Source organism: Ceratotherium simum, chromosome 16 (assembly GCF_057802395.1).
Source record: "Ceratotherium simum simum isolate JZ-2026a chromosome 16, ASM5780239v1, whole genome shotgun sequence".
In the NCBI taxonomy this organism is placed as follows: Eukaryota; Metazoa; Chordata; class Mammalia; order Perissodactyla; family Rhinocerotidae; genus Ceratotherium; species Ceratotherium simum.
Window position 1 is genome coordinate 46,664,590 of NC_141915.1, and position 21,099 is coordinate 46,685,688.

The following is a 21,099-nucleotide window of genomic DNA, read 5'->3' on the forward strand; positions in this document are numbered from 1 at the left end:
TTTTTTTTTATCTTTTCTGAGGAAGATTAGCTCTGAGCTAACATCTGTTGTCAGTCTTTCTCTTTTCTTTTTGCTTGAGGAAAGTTAGCCCTGAGCTAACACCTGTGCCAGTCTTCCTCTACTTTATGTGTGGGTCACCACCCCAGTGTGGCAGATGAGAGGTGTAGGTCCGCACCCAGGATCTAAACCTGCGAACCTGTGCCACCGAAGCAGAAAGCACTGAACTTAACCACTATGCCACGGGGCCAGCCCCTTAGTAGGCTTTTTGTAGAATTTTACAAGCTGGTTCTAAAATTTACACAGAAAAGCAAACATATAGAATAGCAAAACCATTTTGAAAAAGAACAACAAAGTTGGAGAACTCACACACTGATTTCAGGACCTCACTAGAAAGCTGCTGTCATTGACTGTGGTCCTGGTAAATGGATAAGCATATAGACCAATGGGACGGAATGGAGAGTCCGGAGATAGATGCTCAAATACATGGTCAATTGATTTTCAAAAAAGAGGCCGAGGTAGTTCAAAGGAGAAGGGATAGTCTTTTCAATAAATGATACTGGGACAGTCAGATATTCATATGTAAAAAAGTGAACCTTGATTCATACTTTGCATGATATTAAACAATTAACTTGAAATGGATCATAGACCTAAATGTAAAGCCTAAAACAAAATTGTTAGCAGAAAACAGGAGAAAATACTTGTGATCTGGGGTTGGGCAAAGCTTTCTTAGCTAGGACACAAAAAGCATGAGCTATAAAAGAAAAGAAATGATAAACTGACATTGCCAAAATTTTACATTTCTGTCCTTCAAAAAACACTGAAAGAAAAATGATAGAACAGCTGTTGACTATGAGAAGATATTTGCAAAACACATAACCAGGGACTTGTATCCAGAATATACAAACTCTCAAAACTTAATAAATAAGAAAACAACCCAGTAAAAAATGAAGTGAAACTATTCTGTATGATACTATAATGGTGGATACGTGTCATTATACATTTGTCAAAACCTATAGATGGTACAACACAAAGAGTGAACTCTATTATAAACTGTGGACTTTTGGTAATGATGTATCAATGTTGATTCATCACTTGTAACAAATGTACCACTTTGGTGCAGGTGTTTTGATAGCGGAGGAGGCTATGCATGTGTGAGGGCAGGAGATACATGGGAATTTTCCGTACTTTCTGCCCAGTTTTCTGTGGATCGAAAAATTAGGGCTGGCGCAGTGGCACAAGCAATTAAGTGCACATACTCCGCTTTGGTGGCCCAGGGTTTGTGGGTTTGGCTCCCTGGCATGCACTGACACACCGCTTGCCACACCATCTGTGGCAGCGTCCCATATAAAGTAGAGGAAGATGGGCACAGATGTTAGCTCAGGGCCAATCTTCCTCAGCAAAAAAAAAAAAAAAAAAGAAGAAGAAGAAGATCAGCATTGGATGTTAGCTCAGGGCTGATCTCTTCCCCCCCCAAAAAAAAAGAAAGAAAAATTAAAATATTTTTAAAAGAAAAAGGACAAAATATTTGAACAGACTTCATCAGAGAATAAATACAGATGGCAAATAAGCACATGAAAAGATGCTCACTATCATTAGTTACTAGGGAAACGCAAATTAAAATACTTCTGCACACCTATTAGAATGACTTAAAAAAAAAAAGCCAACAGTACCAAGTGCTGACGAGGATGTGGAGCATGTGGAACTCGCATATTGCTTGTGGGAATGCAAAATGACACAGCCTTTTTAGATAACGGGTTGGCAGGTTCTTTTTTTAGTAAATTAAACATATCCTTACAACATGACCAAGCAATTCCACTCTTAGTTGTCTACCCAAGAAAAACGAAAACTTGTTCCAAAAAAAACTTATACATAAATATTCATAGCAGCAATTTTTATAATGGCCCCAAACTAGAAAGAACCCAAAAGTTCATCAACTGGTAAATGGATAAATAAATTGTAGTGTTTCCACATAATGCAATATTATTCAACAATAAAAAAGAAGACAATACTGGTATACACAACATGGATGACTCTCAAGAGCAGGTAGCCAGCCACATAAGACTCAGTACTTTATGATTCCATTTATCTGGTGTTACAGAAAAGGGAAAACTATAGATAAGTGGTTGCTTGGGGCTAGGCATAAGGGATTGACTGCAGAGGAGCCCAAGAGAACTTTTTGGGGTGATGGAAATGTTCTATTTCTTAATTATTGTGGGGGGCTACGCAGCTGTATACACTTGCAAATGTATACATTCCAAATCATTAAACTGTACACTTAAAGTGAGTGAATCTTATTGTATGCAACTGTACCTAAATAAAATTGTTAAAAAAAAAAAAAAAAGAGACAGGAATATACCGGTATCTAAGACTGAAGTCAGAAAGACAAGAGTAGAAGAAATTCTATTTTTCTGCTGTATGGTTAGTGCTTATCCTCTCATTATGGATGTTTACCAAAAATTCCCTGTTCCATCTTCCAGTTGGTGTAAGTTCATAAGCAAATGTATAATGAGTGGTGTTTCCCTTTGAGCGAAATTGAGTTTGACAGCAAAGAATGGAAGTTAATATTGGTCCAAAATTGACTCTAAGAAAAAGTGGCCAGGGCCGGCCCCGTGGCTTAGCGGTTAAGTGCACGTGCTCCACTACTGGCGGCACGGGTTTGGATCCCGGGCGCGCACCGTCGCACCGCTTCTCCGGCCATGCTGAGGCCGTGTCCCACATACAGCAACTAGAAGGATGTGCAGCTATGACATACAACTATCTACTGGGGCTTTGAGGAAAAAAAAAGGAGGAGAGTTGGCAATAGATGTCAGCTCAGAGCTGATCTTCCTCAGCAAAAAGAGGAGGATTAGCATGGATGTTAGCTCAGGGCTGATCTTCCTCACAAAAAAAAAAAAAAAAAGTGGCCAGAACCAGGAAACTTACTCATCAATGGCACCCACTTGTTTTGCCAGTTATAGTGCTTTGGGTTCTTGAATGCTTGTTTGACACACCCTTATGTATAAGCATGTTACTAGCCAGTGTGTGAGAGGCAGGGGCGCAGTTTGTACACAATTGCCTTTTTAGGTGAGATGTTACTTTGTTATATGGGACCGCACAGGGTGTTTGATATTCCTGGCCCCTGGGCACTGAATACCCCACAGCACTTCCAGTCACTGGGGTAACTAAAACCACCCTCACTTTGTCAAATGCCTCAGGGGTTGTGGGGGAAGGTGTAACTGGCTGGGCCGATGATGCATTTCTATGGTGTTGAGTCAAGAGTACAGAAATCGGAAGGAGAAAACCTGTATTCAAATTTTGTTTCTGCCTCTTACTATTGTTGCAGCGTTGAATGTAACTTAACCACTGCCCCGACCCTGCCGCCCCCCGACCCCCACCCCCACCTCGAGTCTGGGTTTCCTCATCTGAGCGTTGGAGTGGTTGGTCTAGATGCCCTCTCTCTGTAATAGTTCTTGATTGTGCAGTTAAGTGCATACAGTGTCAGGACTTCTTTGACTGACCAGCAGTATCAAATACATTAGATGTATTTGATACTGCTCCAGAAAAACAAATGTTTATGTGGGTCAATTTTGTTGTGTTACAGGTTCAGCTTGTTGGTTTAGATGAAGAGAGTTCAGAGTTTATTTGCCGAAACACCTTTGATCATCCGTACCCCACCACAAAGCTCATGTGGATCCCTGACACAAAAGGTGTCTACCCAGACCTACTGGCGACAAGTGGCGACTATCTCCGTGTGTGGAGGGTAAGCAGGTGCATGATTAACTGCCAGACCAATGGGCTTTCTCCACGTCAGCTGTCATCAGCAGCGTGGAGTCATGGAGAGCAGACTGGGGTTGGAGGCAGCAAGCGTCATTGCAGCCCGGGAGAGACAAGTGGTGGCATATCTGGAATGACCTTGTTTGGCTCAGCAGATTTCCTAGTAAATCTAGCCAAGATTCCTTGAAGTGTTGCTGCTGGCTGCCGTCAGGCCTGGAAACCGAGGCTCAGTTAACCTGATATAATGATGATAACTTTCTGTTGGAGTGGGGATTCCTGAGGCCTCTTATTCTGTTTACAGCCAAGATATTTTTGAGTAAATTAAACAAAATACCAGGCCACTGACTCTAGTAAAGTATGTGAATGGATTTTGGAGCTTTACCTCCCACCTTAGCTGAGCTCATCAGCAGCATCTCCTACAGTCTGGAGGTGTAGTGCCCAGCCAGGCGAGGTACAGAGATTCTGGGTTGGGAAAGTGACCCGGGCACTTTGGGCAAAGACCTCTCCTCTAGAAAAATTTGGGATGAAAATTTGAAAACAAAGCTGGGCAGTGGGAAGCTTGGAAAGAAGTAGCATTCAGGGAGTTCTTGTGGGTTTTAATATTCTTCATGATAAAAATGTTCTTCCCCTATGTCTTATATTAACTAAGATATTGTCTAAATGGGGCTTTAAAGGTTTTTGTAAAGGTAAGACTGGTTGAGTTTTTAAATTATTGTTCTTTCAGGTTGGTGAAACAGAGACCAGGCTGGAATGTTTGCTAAACAATAACAAGAACTCGGATTTCTGTGCTCCTCTGACCTCCTTTGACTGGAATGAGGTGGATCCTTATCTTTTAGGTAAGGGAGTGAGGGCGTGCATATTCCAGTTTGAAGAAGCAAAGATACGTTTTCTCAGATATAACACTGGGCCAGTTTTTAACCAGGGGCCTGAGGTACATGCATCATCCTAGAACAGGGCCAGGTGGGCAAGAGGCTAAATACAGAATGTGGTTATTAGTTCCTCCTGTGGAGTTGAGCTTCTCACGTGTGTATATCTTGTCTCTCCAGTCAGAGTCTAAGGTCCTAGGGTAAGGATTGAACACTTGACTCTCTGGCTCTCCTGCTAGCCTCCCTGTGCTCAGGAAGTGTTTGTGGCGTGTTATCTCCTGGGCTGAACAGAGGAGTAGGCACAAGGAGAGGAGCTTGATGGGAACCTCACTCCTGTCAGCCACTGATTGCACTGGTTGTTTCCAGGTACCTCCAGCATCGATACGACTTGTACCATCTGGGGGCTAGAGACAGGGCAGGTGTTGGGGCGAGTGAATCTTGTGTCTGGCCATGTGAAGACCCAGCTGATCGCCCATGACAAAGAGGTAATGATGCTGTTCCTCTTCTGCTTTCCATGTCCTCAGTGTGAGGTCGGACTGTTCTCTCACTGTTTTGCAAATTACATGGAAAATCATAATATAATACTGACATCTTCTTGTCTAAATAGAAAATAGTGATGTGTCAAAACAGTGGAGAACAACACTGTTGTAAATGAATGCATCCTTTTTGCTGATATAAACAACTTATTCTATAGTCTATTGTTTTTCTTTTCAGGCCAGAGATTGCTATTTTGTAATAATGAACTCTCTTGAACCTGATGTGATTAAGAAAATAATCTTAGAGTAATACCTATCTTGAAATATATTTATTTTTGGGGGGAGGGAGAGGAAGTGGGAGGGAGGCAGGGTGAGGGAAATTTCCTGGCAGACAAACCTAATTCATCAGTTTTTCTCTAAACCTGTTTTATGAAATTCTGGTATGTTCACTTAATACTTGTACTTTTAATACTATTTGGAATTGGCTATATTTTATTTTGGATGGTGATGTTTTTCCTATGTTTATTGGAAAAGCCGAGGGGAGCCATTTGTGGTCATGTTTTAATCAGAGCATTCTTCTGAGTGGTTTTGGGAAATAGTCATCAATCTTCTCCTCCCAGAGCCACTGCATGCTACTAGTACTCTGATTTCCTGTGGGTAGTGTTTCCTTTTCTTTTCTACCTTATCCTGCACAGCAAGGAGTATTAATGTCTGTACAGATAAAAAGGATGCCTTGACTTTGGTCAGAAACTTGAGGTTGTCCACAGAAGGAAGGTAACCAGGTTGTCATTCTTAGTAAGGGGTTGTTCTTTGGCTTTCTGTGCTTCTAAGGGTGAGGTCTGTTATGAGGCTGCTAGACTTGGCTGCTGCTAAACCATGGGGCCATGGAAGAATTTGTCCTGCAGAGAGGACCAGTAAGGAACTTCTGGAAATCCCCTTGGCATCAAGTGTAACAGGTTGCTACATTTTAGTTATGTGACAACTTAGCCTGCTGTTCTCTGTCAGGGTCCAACCCAGAAAACTAGAACTACTCTGAATATTTAAACTGAGGGGATTTAATCCAGGCGATTGCTTACACAGTCGATGGTCAGCTGAGAAGCCACACCAGCAACAGTGAGGTAAGCTAGAGAAGAGGAGCAGCAGGATGCTGCTACTTCCTGCAGGCTGGAGGGGTAAAGGGAAGAGGCAGGGTTCCTGGAGCCCAGGGGCTGAAGCTAGAACCATGGAGGGAACACAGCCATTGCCAGAGACTCTTCAGAGAACAGAGAGAGGGAGGAAAGATACCTTAGCTTCTCCCTACCAGAAGGAAGGGCCAGGAGTGGATCTTAAGAGCAAACAGACCCTGGCCCTGAAGAAATGAACCTGAGGATGGTTGTTCTGAGAGAAACAGTGATAGCTCCCAGCCTTTCATTTTTCTTAGTCCACCTCTGTCTGTCAAAGTACAGTCTTGTTGGGAGGCTCTTGTTGCTGCCTGTCGGACTGGCTTAGAGACAGGTGGCATACATGTGGGAGTTGTCAACTTCCCTTGGTTTATGATGAAATACACTGGTGGAGCACAGAGGAAGGAGCAGTCAGGTAAAGCTGAGAGAGCTTTACACACTCGGCCACCTTTCCCATGGGTAACTTATCACTTAATGATGCTGCTGTGGTGTCCTTGTTCGTAGGAGTTACTAAGAGCTGGCCCGTGGGGTGCCCATGTTGATATAAACACACCCCTGCCCTAACATAGTGGCCAGAGTCTTGATCTGTCAGGCCTCCTTGTGGTGACTGGCCCAGTTCCCTTTTGAACCACTCCTAATTCCTACCATAGAAAGAGAAGGGTAATTTCTTCGTAGTCAGCCGGAGAAAAAGGAGTTTATGAGGTTGACTAGAAATAGATACTTGTGGGGCTGGCCTGGTGGCATAGTGGTTAAGTTTGCACACTCTGCTTTGGCGCCCCGGGGTTCACAGCTTCAGATCCCAAGCACAGACCTACTCGCTGCTTATCAAGCCATGCTGTAGCAGGCGTCCCACATATAAAGTAGAGGAGGATGGGCACGGGTGTTAGCCCAGGGCCAATCTTCCTCAGCAAAAACAGGAGGACTGGCAACAGATGTTAGCGCAGGGCTAATCTTCCTCACCAAAAAAAAAAAAAAAAGAAGAAGAAGAAAGAAAAAAGAAATAGATGCTTGTTTGGCAGTGTCTCTTAGGCAGAACCTCAACAAGGCTGGAGTCATGGTATTTAGTGAGAGAGTCCACTCGTGTCTGTCCAGAAGTCAGCTGTTATTATCCCTGACCCCAGCAGATAGGTTTTGTTTGGCATTTGTTTTTCTTTTCCAGTTTCTCTCTCTCTCTGCTTGTCTGGCTCTGGCTTTGTCTGTCTCTCTTCATCCCTTTCTTTCTCTGAAGCTCTCCATTGCTCTCTGCCTCTGTTTTCTCATAGACATTAGTGGTGTGTAGTGTTTGCAGCACATAATAAATGCAAAAAACAATCATTTAAAACCTGAATTGATTCACTTATGGATACAAACCAACTAGGAGAAGAAACAGAGCATGTCCTAGGTCAAGAGAGTGATACTAAACCTCTTTGTGAAACTAGGAACGTCTGAGCCTCCCATGATTCAACTGCTGTTACCTCTTTATTACAAATGAGTCTCAGGGCCGGCCCCATGGCTTAGTGGTTGAGTGCGCGCTCCGCTGCTGGCGGCCCGGGTTCGGATCCCGGGCGTGCACCGACACACTGCTTCTCCAGCCATGCTGAGGCCGTGTCCCACATACAGCAACTAGAAGGATGTGCAACTATGACATACAACTATCTACTGGGGCTTTGGGCGGGGGGGGGGAATAAATAAATAAAATCTTTTAAAAAAAAAAAAAAAATGAGTCTCAGCTCCAGGTTTCACAGCAGAACCAGCTTGGCTGCTATTAAGTGGCTATAGGAGGGCTGCTTCCATCTCGCAAATTGATGATCTCGGCCTTAATGTGGTCATAGATGTGCCTCTGATCGCACGCACATGAAAGCCACAAAGACCCAGGAAATACATGTCTCAATCCTGTATTGTGGCAGAAGACGGCCACTGGCTCTGGCTTCACTGAGCTTCCACACATTCAGAATACTTGATCACAGTGACTTGTGCTGTCTTGGTCAGCCGGATATGTGCCCTTTGTTTTATCACAGGGGTTGGAGGAAGAAGACTTGGAAAGCAGGAATGTGGGAAGAAGGCAGCCAATTTCTATAGCAGAATGATGTTCACTCTTTGGAAAGTCATTGATGTTAGAGCTCTCACTGACATGGCTTTGTTTAGCTCCTCCTCTGTCGTGAGCGGGGTTTAGATGCACTAGAGGTAGCAGATCTCCCTGCTGCAGGAAAAGGAGGTAACGGATCTGAACCTGACTGGAGCTTCTTGTTCACCAACAGGTCTATGATATTGCGTTTAGCCGGGCTGGGGGTGGCAGAGACATGTTTGCCTCTGTGGGCGCTGATGGCTCGGTGCGAATGTTTGACCTCCGCCATCTAGAACACAGCACCATCATTTACGAAGACCCACAGCATCACCCACTGCTTCGCCTCTGCTGGAACAAGCAGGACCCTAACTATCTGGCCACCATGGCCATGGATGGAATGGAGGTGAGCACCCAGCTTCAGGCTAACATAGCCCCTGCCACCTAACTCGAGCACTGCTTAGTATATCTAGAAGAGTGGTTCTCAACTGGTGGCAGTTTTATCCCCAGTGGATTTTTCGAAATGTGTGGAGACACTTTTGGTTGTCCCAACTCAGGAGATGGGGGCAGTGCTACTGGTATCTAGTGGATAGAGGCCAGCGATACTGCTAAGCATCCTACAATGCACAAGACAGCTCCCACAACAAAGAATTACCGGACCCAAAATGTCAGTAGTGCCAAGATTGAGAAAACTTGATCTAGACCAAGGACTATGTGTTAAGAACTTTTAGTACTTGGAGAGTTGAAGTCGGAGCCAAGAAAAGCAATATCTAAAAAGTAAACCCGGTCGTATGTGCTTATGGTGCTGAGAATAGAAACAGGCAGTTTTCCCCTTCTGTAGTCTGGACAGATTCTTCCAGCTTTAGCAAACAGACATGGAAATGGCAGCTCTCTGTAGCCTGTTACTTGTAAAAGCAATAGTGGAGGTGATTAACTTTGTTTTGGTGAAAACAGCACCTCGGATTTCTTACATTCCAAAATCTGCTTTGAGGACGGGGGCTCTCCTTTCCAGCTGAGCATGCACGGAATTCTTAGCACATGTGCCTAACAGGGCTTGGTGGATTATCCACTCTCCTGCATCTCCCCTTCCTTATCAGTCTAAAGGCCCTGTGTTGCTAAGATATGGACTAGAAACTACCTGTGTCGTCTTTTTTTTCTTTTTCCTCAATCGTGTAGGTACTTTTGGGACAGAGACCCTCTGTCTCTAGTGGTCTTTATATCCACAAGTGAACTAGTTATGCTTAAAAAACATACTTTTTCTTGTGTAGTATCTTTTGTTTGTTTTTTCTGTCACACCCTGAAGTTCCTGGGTCTTTTACTTCTCATTTCTACAGGTAGTGATTCTGGACGTCCGAGTTCCCTGCACGCCTGTCGCCCGGTTAAACAACCACCGAGCATGTGTCAATGGCATTGCTTGGGCCCCACATTCATCCTGCCACATCTGTACTGCAGGTAATCATGGTGGGGGAGGGAAATCAGGGAGGGAAAGTAAGGAGATGTTCCTCTTGTCTCCTTAGAATTGTAATCCTTACTGTTTTCAAGGATAGTTTGTGAGAGTTACACAAAGTAACTCAGTTGAGAGCCTCCCAGACTTGTGAAATTGGAGCAGTCTAAATTTCCAGATGATCTTGTCCCCTCAGTGATATCAGAGCATCTTCCATATATGTTTACATCGTGTGTCGGTTACAGGCTTGGGCCTCATACTGTCCCCCTCTAAAATCTAAGCTGGCACAGAGGACTGAGATCCAGGAATATGGAGAAGAGGGGCAGTCTCTCTTGGATGTAACAGAATCTTTGGGACTGCCAAGATTGACATCTCCCTTGGGAGATATAATGAAACTGCAGTGGGCTCTCGGTGTGTTGAAGGACCCTACGTAGCCTGGCCTGGTAGTGGTGTGTGACTTGTAGTTCTCATTTTACCATTTGCCAGACCAAAAAGAGTACCCCTTAAAAATATGCTGGCCATCGGTGTGCTTTTATTCTGGGAATAATATGTCACTTATTAAAAATTAAAACACCACAGAGGTATATAAAATAGGAAGGTGAAAGTCATTTTTCTCTTTCCTATCCCACTTCCACCTCAGTCCCACTCTCCACAGGTGACCTCTAACAACAGTTAGTGTGTCTTCTTCCAGACCTTTATATGTGGGTACATACGTACACATACCCCCCAGAATGAATCTCCGTCCCTTCATTGTACACAGAAGAGACTCCCCTCCAGCTCCAGAGTACTCTGCTCCTTAGGATCTTTTTTAGTGCCGTGGGTTTCCTTCTAACATACTTTTTCTTCTCCTCACTAATCAGTAGCGTCCTCATTTCCTTGTGCATTATGGAGCCAAAGGAGCAATGTAGTTTGGTGGTTTTCTGCCATTTTAGCATTAATTTGAAAGGCATAGGAAGCTTTTCCTGTTTTTGGCCCTCTGCTCCTGCCTGTATGTCTCATTGAGGAGCAGTTGGGGGCCCACCGCCTTCCTCTGTACCTCAGGTTGTGATCTGACTTCCTCACGATTGCCCTTTTTCCCCAGGGGTGTGGATAGGGAGGGGTGGAAAAAGGAACAAGGAAAGGTATTGTCCATTGTTCATGGAGAACAGTACCGGCCCCCCAGCAGAAGACCGTCTTCTGCTCCTGGTGGCTGCCTCTGCCTGGCTCACTTCTGTTCTGTGTGTTGCACCTGTCTCGAGTCCTTTCAGTTGAAGGAGATGTTGCTGAAGGGTGTGCTTGGTTGAAAATTGAGGAAAGGGAACTTAGCGCTTTACAAGTGCTGAGGGTTTAAAACAATTCCCCAGATCTCTTGACACAGGTGGCCCCGGGGAAGAGCATCTCGCACCTTCCCAAGTTATGCTACCTTGGCAGGAGGCCAGTGTTGCCTGCATGAGGCTGGCCTATTAGGGTTTAGTTTATTCAAATCTCCTGTGTATCAGAGATGGGCTTTCACATCAGGGTGGGCAGAGGGGATGGGGGGACACTGTGGTCTTGAAGCTCATTGCCTTTTTTTTCCTTCTCTTAAATTAAGAACTTATTATTTTGATTATAAAAGTAATATGACCACATTACAAATCAGTTGGGAACTAGAAAAAGGTAAACATAACTCATAACCTTGCCATCCTAATGGTACCACTGTACTCATCTTGGTATCTTTCCTTCTAGTCATTTTTCATGTGCTTATATATTTTTTGAAGTGATTACCTTCTTTTCTGGTATTTCACAGGGCCCTTTTCTTGGGGAAATTTTTTTTAATAGCGCATGTCCATACAGCACTTTATCTCTATATAACATCTCATTGAAGTATAAATGTCCATAAAACAGGAGGAAAGGGGCTGGCCCCGTGGCATAGCGGTTAAGTGCGCATACTCCGCTGTTGGCGGCCCGGGTTGGGTCCCCGCTTGTCAGGCCATGCTGTGGCAGCGTCCCACATAAAGTGGAGCAAGATGGGCATGAATGTTAGCTCAGGGCCGGTCTTCCTCGGCAAAATGAGGAGGATTGGCATGGATGTTAGCTCAGAGCTGATCTTCCTCACAAAAAGAAAAAAAAAAAAAACAGGAGGAAAAATCCCATTAAATTGAATCATCAGAAAGGACTCTTTAATCACTCATTACTTTAAGTGGCTGAAAATGATGTGTTTTGGGACCATTTTCATCCTATCCCATCCCCCTTTCCTGTTGCCTGCCCAGAGGAGACGTGCCCATCTAAAGCCCCATTCTACGTGGGCTCTGCTGCAGTGAGTGGAGCCTGGAGACACAGAGTCAGAGGCCTTGCTTTGAGTCCCGACTCTGTCACTCACTGGCTGTATAGCTCTGTGGTTTGGGGTAAGTGCTTTAACATTTCTTTAATTTTTAATTTTATTTATTTTTCCCCCAAAGCCCCAGTAGATAGTTGTATGTCATAGTTGCACATCCTTCTAGTTGCTGTATATGGGATGCGGCCTCAGCATGGCCAGAGAAGCAGTGCGTCGGTGCGCGCCCGGGATCCAAACCCGGGTCACCAGCAGCGGAGCACGCGCACTTAACCACTAAGCCACGGGGCCGGCCCTAACATTTCTGAATCTCAGTTCTGATCTGTGAAATGGGGGCTTAAAATAAAACCTCCTTCCCTGGGGTTTTGATGAGCAAATGCTTTGTAAACTGTGACCGTCCCCCAAATGCGGGAATCATATCCTCATTGCCTGAGTTGTGACTTTGCTTGCTGGCTTTCTCTGTCCCTAGCGGATGACCATCAGGCTCTCATCTGGGACATCCAGCAAATGCCCCGGGCCATCGAGGACCCTATCCTGGCCTATACAGCTGAAGGAGAGATCAACAACGTGCAGTGGGCATCGACTCAGCCCGACTGGATTGCCATCTGCTACAACAACTGCCTGGAGATACTCAGAGTGTAATGTTGGTGGTGCCATGCCCACAAGGCAGAGGTTTGTGTGCTTCCCGCCTCTGCCCCACCCCAAAGTAAGAAGAAACATGTTTCCGGTGGCCAGTATGTCTTTCATTGCTTTGCACCCACTGTTACCAGAAGCTGCTCTAGGAGTTCCTGGCCGGTCACCCCATCGCGCTGTGTGCCGGACTCAGTGCTGTGTGGCGCCTCCTCAGCCCAGGGCTGAGTTTTACGATTTTCGCTCCTTTCCTCTTCTCCTTTGGTTCCTCAATTAAAATTTTGTGTATATTTGTTTCTCAGCTGTTGTGTTAATGAGCATTGTAGGCACTGGGTATGTTTGTATTCATCTGCCCTAGATGTATCTGTCTGTCTACTGCCCAAGGCAGCAATCTGTGTCCATGTCTGTGTTAGCACTTAAGTGGGAACAAATATCAATTTGAAGTTGTCTTTCCTCCTATTATCAATGTCTTGAACAAATTTCAACTTTGTATATTTTTTAATCTATCAGGCTAATTTTTTTATGAAAAGAATTTTACTCCCTGGTCTCTTCCTTTGTTTCATAGTCCTCTCTATTAGCACCTTACTCTCTTCCCTCAGTGCCTGGATCTGGCACTGGGCCCTTGACCCCACGAGCAGTTTCCTTCTTGACTCACTGCCTGAGTGGAACGTACCGGACCGGGAGTCCCAAACCACCTTGGTGCTCTGCAGTCGGCCAACTCTCACACCTTTTCTCAGCCTGGCTCTTCTCAAGGGCATTCTGGGCTCCAAAACAGACATGTGAAGCCTTCTGTTACTCCTTGAAGTACCTCTGTCCAAATCCCCTGGGACATACTGGGAACATCTTAGAGCTGAAATAGGCTGATTGGGGTGCCTGACTTGAAGGGAATAGTTTCAGGAAAGCCGAGCTTAGAGCATATTTCCAGTACATGGTTTCAGAGTCTGTTTTTCTCTGCAAATATAAGCCCTAGGCCATTTTCTTTCATGTCTTGAATGATAGGCAAGAATGATCGATAAGCTAAACTTCAGTATCTCTATTTGTTTAGTATACTGTGACTGGTGGTATATTGGCCACTCTATGGATTGAGCCCTCTGAGGTGCGAGTCCTGCTTGAGAGGCACACAATCTGTGCATGTAACCCTGAACAAGATCTCCTGTAGAGTGTGGGAGACTGTCAGCTCCTATAAGGGATGGACTAATAGGCCATGATGATCCCTGGCTGTCAAGTAAATAGATAGCTACAAAAGAATCAGAGACCCCAGGGTCAGCCAGTTAAGAACTCTATGCACACCTGTCAACCACCCTGCCCCCAGTTTGGTTTCTGAGCAGTATTGGACTTGTAGGCTGCAGATAATCTGTTTCCGTTACGTGAATGAGCTCCATGGAAGGGGCTTATATGTGATTCCGACAGTAGGTGAGTCCTTGGGCAGGCAGGGTTTGGAACACACTCAGAATTTTGGGGGGGGGGCCGTTGTGTGGTTCTTTGTGCTCTGCCAAGTGCCCAAAAGTTTCTGAGACCCTCTGGGTTGTGTGTCTGAGAGCAGGAGCGTAGCAGACCTTAAGGCTGATGGTTTTGTCCACTTAGGCTCTCACCTGCTCTTGAGAAACAAAACAGTTAGCTTTGTTCTTCTGGGCCCTTAGACTCTTTTAGTTGAGTCTTCTTTTTCAGAAGCAGATGTGTTTGTATCCCCAAAGTCATAGCTCTTTGCTTAACTACACAGGGGCTTGTCCCAAAGGAAAAGGCTCTTTTTTAGTCAGAGTATTTCCCGTTCCAACTCTTTACTTTCTTATTCTGATTTTGGGGCTCTTTGGCTGGTCATCTGCTTGACGTTGACTCTTCTGCATTAACCATCAGATTTGCACTGTGTCATTTGGAGATGTAAAGCGAGCAGTTCTTGGTCAAAACCCTCCTCTGCTCATAATTGTGTTTGATGGTTCCATGGTCTTTCTCTCAAGGGTAGCACGTCTGAGTTGATGGTTGCTTGCTCTAGGAGGTCATCAGGTCCTTCCCGTGGAAAAAGGTCTGAAATGGAGGTCAGAGTGGTAGGAGGAACTGGTCGTGCTGTGGCAGGGCTTAACTACACTGAGTTCTGAGTTAAGATTCCTTTTATGATCTGCACTTAAACCTGGCCTGAATGCTGAGAAGACTTGTCAACTGGAACTCAAAAACAACCCAGGGAAAAAGAAATGAGGCAATAGTAAATAGAATATATTTGCATAAAGTTGCTATCTACTCTAGAAACCAACAACTTTTGATGCTTTTATTTTTTTCCTTGCCCTATGGACTCCCAGCCCTATCACCTCTCCTCAGGCCCTGCAGTGCAGTCCTTCCTCCTGCTGACATCCCACCTGGGGCCCAGGTGAGACTCCCCAGTCTCCCTAAGCAAACACACACACACTCACAGTTGCTGGGATGCTAGTATTTTGAAGTCACACTCTCTTACTCTCCCTTTATGGCACAGGCCAGATGGCCTCATGGCTGAGGAGGGGATTTCTGTAGTCTCAGGATTTAGAAAGCCTCTTAGCCAGCCGTTCTCTGGGAAGCAGAGATCTGTTGTAGTTTCAAAAGCAAGTGTCTGTTTAATTTGTTTAGGTTCTCAAATTGACAGCCAGAGAGAATGGGTAGGAGACTCTGGATCTGCTCTCCTCGAGTGTGAGAAGAGCGGCTGCCAGAACTTCACTGGGAAGGCCACGGTGGCACCTCTGGACTCTGACTCTGCTGGCAGTGGCCCTTTAATTGCTATTGGCCCCCTGAGCTGAAGCTGCCTTTGTTTTCCTTGTCTGCTCTGAGGGGAGAGGCAGGTGCTGAATAAATTAGGCCTCGGGTTCCATGTCAGAGAGCTGGTGAATGGGTACAAGTCCTTCAAAAGCTTGAGTATTTACACCCAGGAGAGTGGGAACCCTCTCCTTCCAGGGAGGAGCCAGGCTGCAAGGTGAGGACTGGAAGAGGGAAGATATTTGATAACAGGGTGACATTTCTTATCAGAACCAGGATCAGCTCTCAGAGAACTGGTTAAGATTTGGGAAGGAACAAAAAAAATTGAGACTCCTACAAGGTTTTGATGATAGTTTAGGCTGAAATTTTAAGAGGAGATTTAGGATGTGGAGGAAAATCAATGGCAAGTGTTTCTTTAGATCAAAGGAGGAAATATTAGAGGGCCGTAAAGGTGTGAGGTGGGAAGCATTGAGACTGTTGTGTGGCTATGAAGTGAGACTGTGCCCTTGGCCGTTGTCAGCCTTCCTGGACCATTCATTAGGTATGTGACGCTAGGTAACTGTGGGGATGGGACAACAGCTCAGGGCAGAGGAGCCCCTCCCTGCAGCAATGCAGCCATAGGTGATGTTTGGTGGTGGAAATCTGCAGGTGTTGAGAGTCTCGTGACCATTCCACACCACGGCTCTTCCTGGTTGTAGGTTTGTAGAGAGCAAGAAGCAGCAGAGGTTGTCATGCTGACTTTTCCTCCCTTTCTTTTCTCTTCCTCTTATCTTCCCACTCCCTTTCTACTGTAGAACTTTCTCCCTGCTGTAGCCTGGGCCTTGAATTCCTAGGCTGTAAAGACATGTAGGAGCTGCAGGGTTTACCAAACATGGGACGGCCAGCCCAGTACCCTGCCTCCACCTTCCCCAGTTTGACAATATGGCAGCTCCTTCGACTTCCTGGCTTGGGATAAGGGAGACCATTGAAGTAGAAGCCTCAAGGGAGACTCTTCCCATTACTCTTTGCACTCCAGGTTGAGGAACGAGGGTCATGCTTGGCCCTTAAATTGGGTTTTCCCTGGGAGGAGAGCTGAGCTGAGCAGTCACTGTGAACTCTGGGCCAGCTACTGAGAGTGTCTCATGTTACAGAACCTCGCCCACCTCTCCCACCTGCACCCTCTTCTTCCACAGTTGTCATTGCTGCTAATGGTCAAAGTCAAATGTATGGCCACATGGGATGGGCCGGGTCCTCTCAGGCTACTTTCTAGATGTTATTTTTTAAATATGGAAACATGCAGGTGCCTTCCCAGAGAGGCTTGGACTGGTATATCAAACCAGAAACAAATAAGCTAATGAAAGTATGAATTCAAGAAGAGAGGTTGGCAGTCTGTGTAACAGCCGGAAAGCTTAGATGGTTTGTGGGACAACCCAGTGAATATGAACTTGCAATATCTACTATTTAAAAGAATAGTAGATTCTTGGGTTGATTGTGGTATACAATGTGTTCTGAAACTTGTTCAGCTAAAGCTTTGACTTGATTGAGTCGAATATGAATCATTTGCTTTGGTTTCTGTGTATTTTATGACCCCTCTGTCAGTGACTTTCTATTCCTCCTCCCCTGAGTGTGAATTTGTAGCATGATTGTACAAACCTCTATGTAGAAAATGGGGATTTCTTGTTCTCTGAAATGTTAAGCTCTAGCCAATCAATTTCTGTCCCCTTTAGCCTAGTGTGTCTGAACTTACTTTCTTGTTTTATATTTAAACTTTTCCTCTATACTATAGGTTTTGTGACATCCCGTGGTCAGGTAGAGAGGAAGCTGCCCCTTGCAGAACTGTACTATAACCGTTTTTCTTTTTAAAATATTATTTTCACAGGACTGATTGTACACAGGGCTTTTAATAAAATTTTAACACTGTGCTGTGAAACCATGATAGTAAAGTCCATCAAAGCCTACTTCAAAGGCACCTGAAAGTGGAATGTTATATCTATGACTTTGTTTCTTGCTTCCTGAGTATATTAAACCTAATTTTCACCCTTTCATTCTGTTTCAGCCTCCTGTATAAGAAGTACCATATTTTCTGCCCATCATACTTTGTAATAAAACTTGAACATGTATAGATTGACTGCATTTCTTCTTGTGATGAATTCAGTTCTTCCCATTCTGCCAGTATGGTCTTCGCAGAATGGCTGGCATTCTGAGACACTGGCTGGGGGATTAGACTCTGCCGCAGCCCATTCACACTGTCTGACAGCCTGACTCATCACCTTTAACAAAACAGAGAGCACCTTTGCTATGCTGGGGGCCGTGACCGTCAAGTTGCTCACAGTCTACTAGAGGAGACATCCGCATGAACAAATACAGTGTTGTGCACTAACAGGTCTGTTCAGGCTTACTGATGGCCCTGAGGAGTTGGTCATTACCTATGACTGGGTGGGACCCAGAGGGGGTCAGGGAAAAAAAACTTCACAAGACGAAGGATGCTTGAACTGGGTTTTGAAGGCTGAATAGGAGTTCTCTGGGAATAGGGAAAAGCATTTAAGACAGAGAGAACATCTCTGTACAGATCTATAAAGGCAAGAATGTGATCACATTCAGAGATTTACAAGTTGATGTGGGGTTTCCTATGGGGAATGTGGGAAATGTGGCTAAAGAAGTAAGCAGGAGCCAGATCAGGCAGAGTCTTGTATGTTTTGCAGAAAGTTTAGACCTTACTCCTGTATGAGACTTTGGAAAATGTACGTAGAGGGAAGTGATGCTCAGAATTGCATTTTAGGAGGCAGTGAAGAAAGTGCCTCTGAGTGGGGGGTGAGACAGGGAGTCAGTTCACCTATTAATATAGTCAAAGTGAGAAAAAAGTCAAAGCCTGAACTAAGCAGCAGCAGAGAGGAAGACAGGACACAACGGAAGAGACTTAAGAGATGGGATAGTCAGGAATCAGTAATCTATTGGCTGTGAAGGATGGCAAAGAAATAACTCCCAGATCCCATGGGTTTGGACACCAGGCTCTGACAGCTCTAGAGTTTCCAAGTCGAAGCCAGTTTCCCAAGCCTGTGCCCCGACATGGTAGGATGGAGAAGGAGTTCCTATCCCCACTGCCACTCAAATGCTGTGAGTCCTGCATGAATACTCCCCCCATTTATTTTGATTTTCATTCTTTGCTCATGTTGGGCCATTTCAAGGGAAGAGAAGAAAGGCAAATTGTGATTGGTTCAGTGACCTAGGATTTAGTGTCTGCCACTGTGTTAGAAGACGGAGCTGAGGGTGGCAGTGGGTCTGTGTAGAGAAGTTTAAATTTTATGTGGCAAAAAGAGCAGCTGCTGGCTCTGTTGGAGCTGTGCTACATGGTCTAACAGGGTATATTTTATGGGAAATATGTGATTCTTGCTCTTGAGTTTTTAAGGGGAAAGCTGGAGAGTAATACTGACTGTATTCATCTTGATAGACTAGGTTATACTGCAGTAACAAACCCGCAAATCTTGGAGACTGAGCACACAAAAGTTTGGTTTTTTGCTTACATGAAGTCTGTTGGAGGTTGGTCAGCCCTCCTTCACCTGCAGCTACATCATCCAGAACATGTGGCCTCTAAGGTCACTTTGGAGCAGGGGGAAGTATGTTTTTCAGGATAGGCCTGGAAGTGGCTTACTCACTTCTGCCCATATCTGCCAAATGTGGTCACATGGTTCCAACCTAACTGCAAGAAGGTCAAGAAATGCAGTCCGTTTGCCTAGGAAGGGGAATAAAGTGGTAAATAGATCATAATGCCTCTGCCACACCATCAAATTAGCAAAGTATCTGGAATAATAACCAATGTCATCTCATTCATTGAGAGCTGCTAGTACTGGACAACGCTTGTTCAAACCTAACAGAATGGGGGCCGGCCCCCTGGCTTAGCGGTTAAGTGTGTGCGCTCCACTACTGGCGTCCCAGGTTCCAATCCTGGGCGCGCACCGACGCACCGCTTCTCCAGCCATGCTGAGGTGGCGTCCCACATACAGCAACTAGAAGGATGTACAACTACGACGTACAACTATTCTACTGGGGCTTTGGGGAAGAAAAAGGAGGAGGATTGGCAATAGATGTTAGCTCAGAGCTGGTCTTCCTGAGTAAAAAGAGGAGGATTAGCATGGATGTTAGCTCAGGGCTGATCTTCCTCACACAAAAAAAAAAAAAACCTAACAGAATGATGCCTTCAGCCAGTCTCTAGCATCCAAGGTTCATTGTTAGTTAATGATTTCAGTGATACTGACAACCAGGCCTCTAGAGATGGTTCAGTCACCTGTGAATTTATTGTGAGACAGTAAATATTAGCTTAGACTGAGAAAATAAAAATCTGCCCTGCCATTCATCACAGATAAACAGACACAGATAAAACCAGCTGCAAAGTTAACAGGAAACAATGTTTCTCCCAAGCACACTGCAACTTAAAGAGTCATAACAATTCCATTCTCTGAGTGACTAGTTTTTTTTAATTCACTGAGAAACTTTGTTCTCTAAAATCGTAGACTGTCAGAAAGTTTGCTGTTTGAAATTATATCAGTGAGAATGTAGCTTTACAGTCTTGCTTGGAGAATCTAAGTCACTGTGACAGAGAAGCAGCCTTGATTTCCAACCCGGGTGTAGAGCTTCAAATCAGGGGTGTCTGAACACATCATTCCACATCTATCTTAACTTCGTAGTTTCCAAGGAAACCAAACCCTGGGTCCGCTTTGCAGTCCACAGCTGATGTTGATCCTCTTTTTATACAGTTCTGTGTTCCTTTGAGCCTGTCAAACTTCATTTCATTGAAATTTTACCTAACCTCTACCCTTCCCCATAATCCTGTCTTTTCCTTTGTCTGGTGAGACCCGCCCAGCCCCCCACCCCACCCCACCCTCGCCTCGTCTGGTGTGCAGTCTTCCTTGTTGGCAGCGAGTCAGCCTGCCTTCCTTGGACTATAGGTTTGCCTGGTGACTTAGGTTGATTGGGCGAGGGCAATCTCAAACTTTGTTTTGGCCTCTACACTTATTTGCAATTATAAATTCCATTCATTTGCTTTTTACTACTCAAAGTAACATTTGTATTAAACTATATATTTTTCCAGTTTTATTGAGATATAATTGACATACAACATTGTATTAGTTTAAGGTGTACAATGTATTTTTAAATTACAAAACATAATACTATAATAGCTAGTAAGCACATGGAAAGATGCTCAACATCATTAGTTATTAGAGAAATACAGATCTTTGACTTACAATGGGGTTACATCCTGATAAATGCATCATAAGTTGAAAATGTTCAAAGTCGAAAATGCATTTAATACACCTAACCTACCGAATGTCATAGATTAGCCTAGCCTACTTTAAACGTGCTCAGAACACTTACATTAGCCTACAGTTGGGCAAAATCATCTAACACAAAGCCTGTTCTTTAATAAAGTGTTGACTACCTCATGTAATTTATTGACTGCTGTACTGCAAGTGAGAAACAGAATGGTTGTATGGGTACAGAATAGTTGTAAGTGTATCCGTTGTTTACCCTCGTGATTGCATGGCTGACTGGGAGCTGTGGCTCGCTGCCACTTCCCAGCATCACAAGAGAGAATCCTACTGCATATCGCCAGCCCAGGAAAAGATCAAAATTCAAAGTACGATTTCTACTGAATACATATTGCTTTTGCATCATTGTAAAGTTGAAAAATTGTAAGTCGATCCATCATAAGTTGGGGACTGTCTATACAAATCAAAACCACGATGACAT

The 21,099-nt window shown here is 44.6% G+C and overlaps 1 protein-coding gene across 3 annotated transcripts in view; it reads left to right on the forward strand.

Moving 5' to 3' along the window:
- DCAF7 (DDB1 and CUL4 associated factor 7) overlaps positions 1-17,487 on the forward strand; it is a 34,007-nt gene extending 16,520 nt beyond the window's left edge. The window contains exons 2-8 of one of the 3 annotated variants that reach the window (XR_001391462.2): positions 3,581-3,739; positions 4,478-4,589; positions 4,986-5,104; positions 8,493-8,702; positions 9,631-9,748; positions 12,500-12,736; positions 17,411-17,487. Coding sequence is in view for 2 of the 3 variants with exons in the window: in XM_014789151.2 (XP_014644637.1) it covers positions 3,581-3,739; positions 4,478-4,589; positions 4,986-5,104; positions 8,493-8,702; positions 9,631-9,748; positions 12,500-12,672 (891 nt within the window). In the remaining variant the exon portion in view is untranslated. Of the gene's footprint in view, positions 1-3,580; positions 3,740-4,477; positions 4,590-4,985; positions 5,105-8,492; positions 8,703-9,630; positions 9,749-12,499 lie in introns of all 3 variants that reach the window. The other 2 variants (XM_014789151.2, XM_004432634.3) reach the window with 2 other exon arrangements.
- The last annotated feature ends 3,612 nt before the right edge of the window (positions 17,488-21,099 follow it).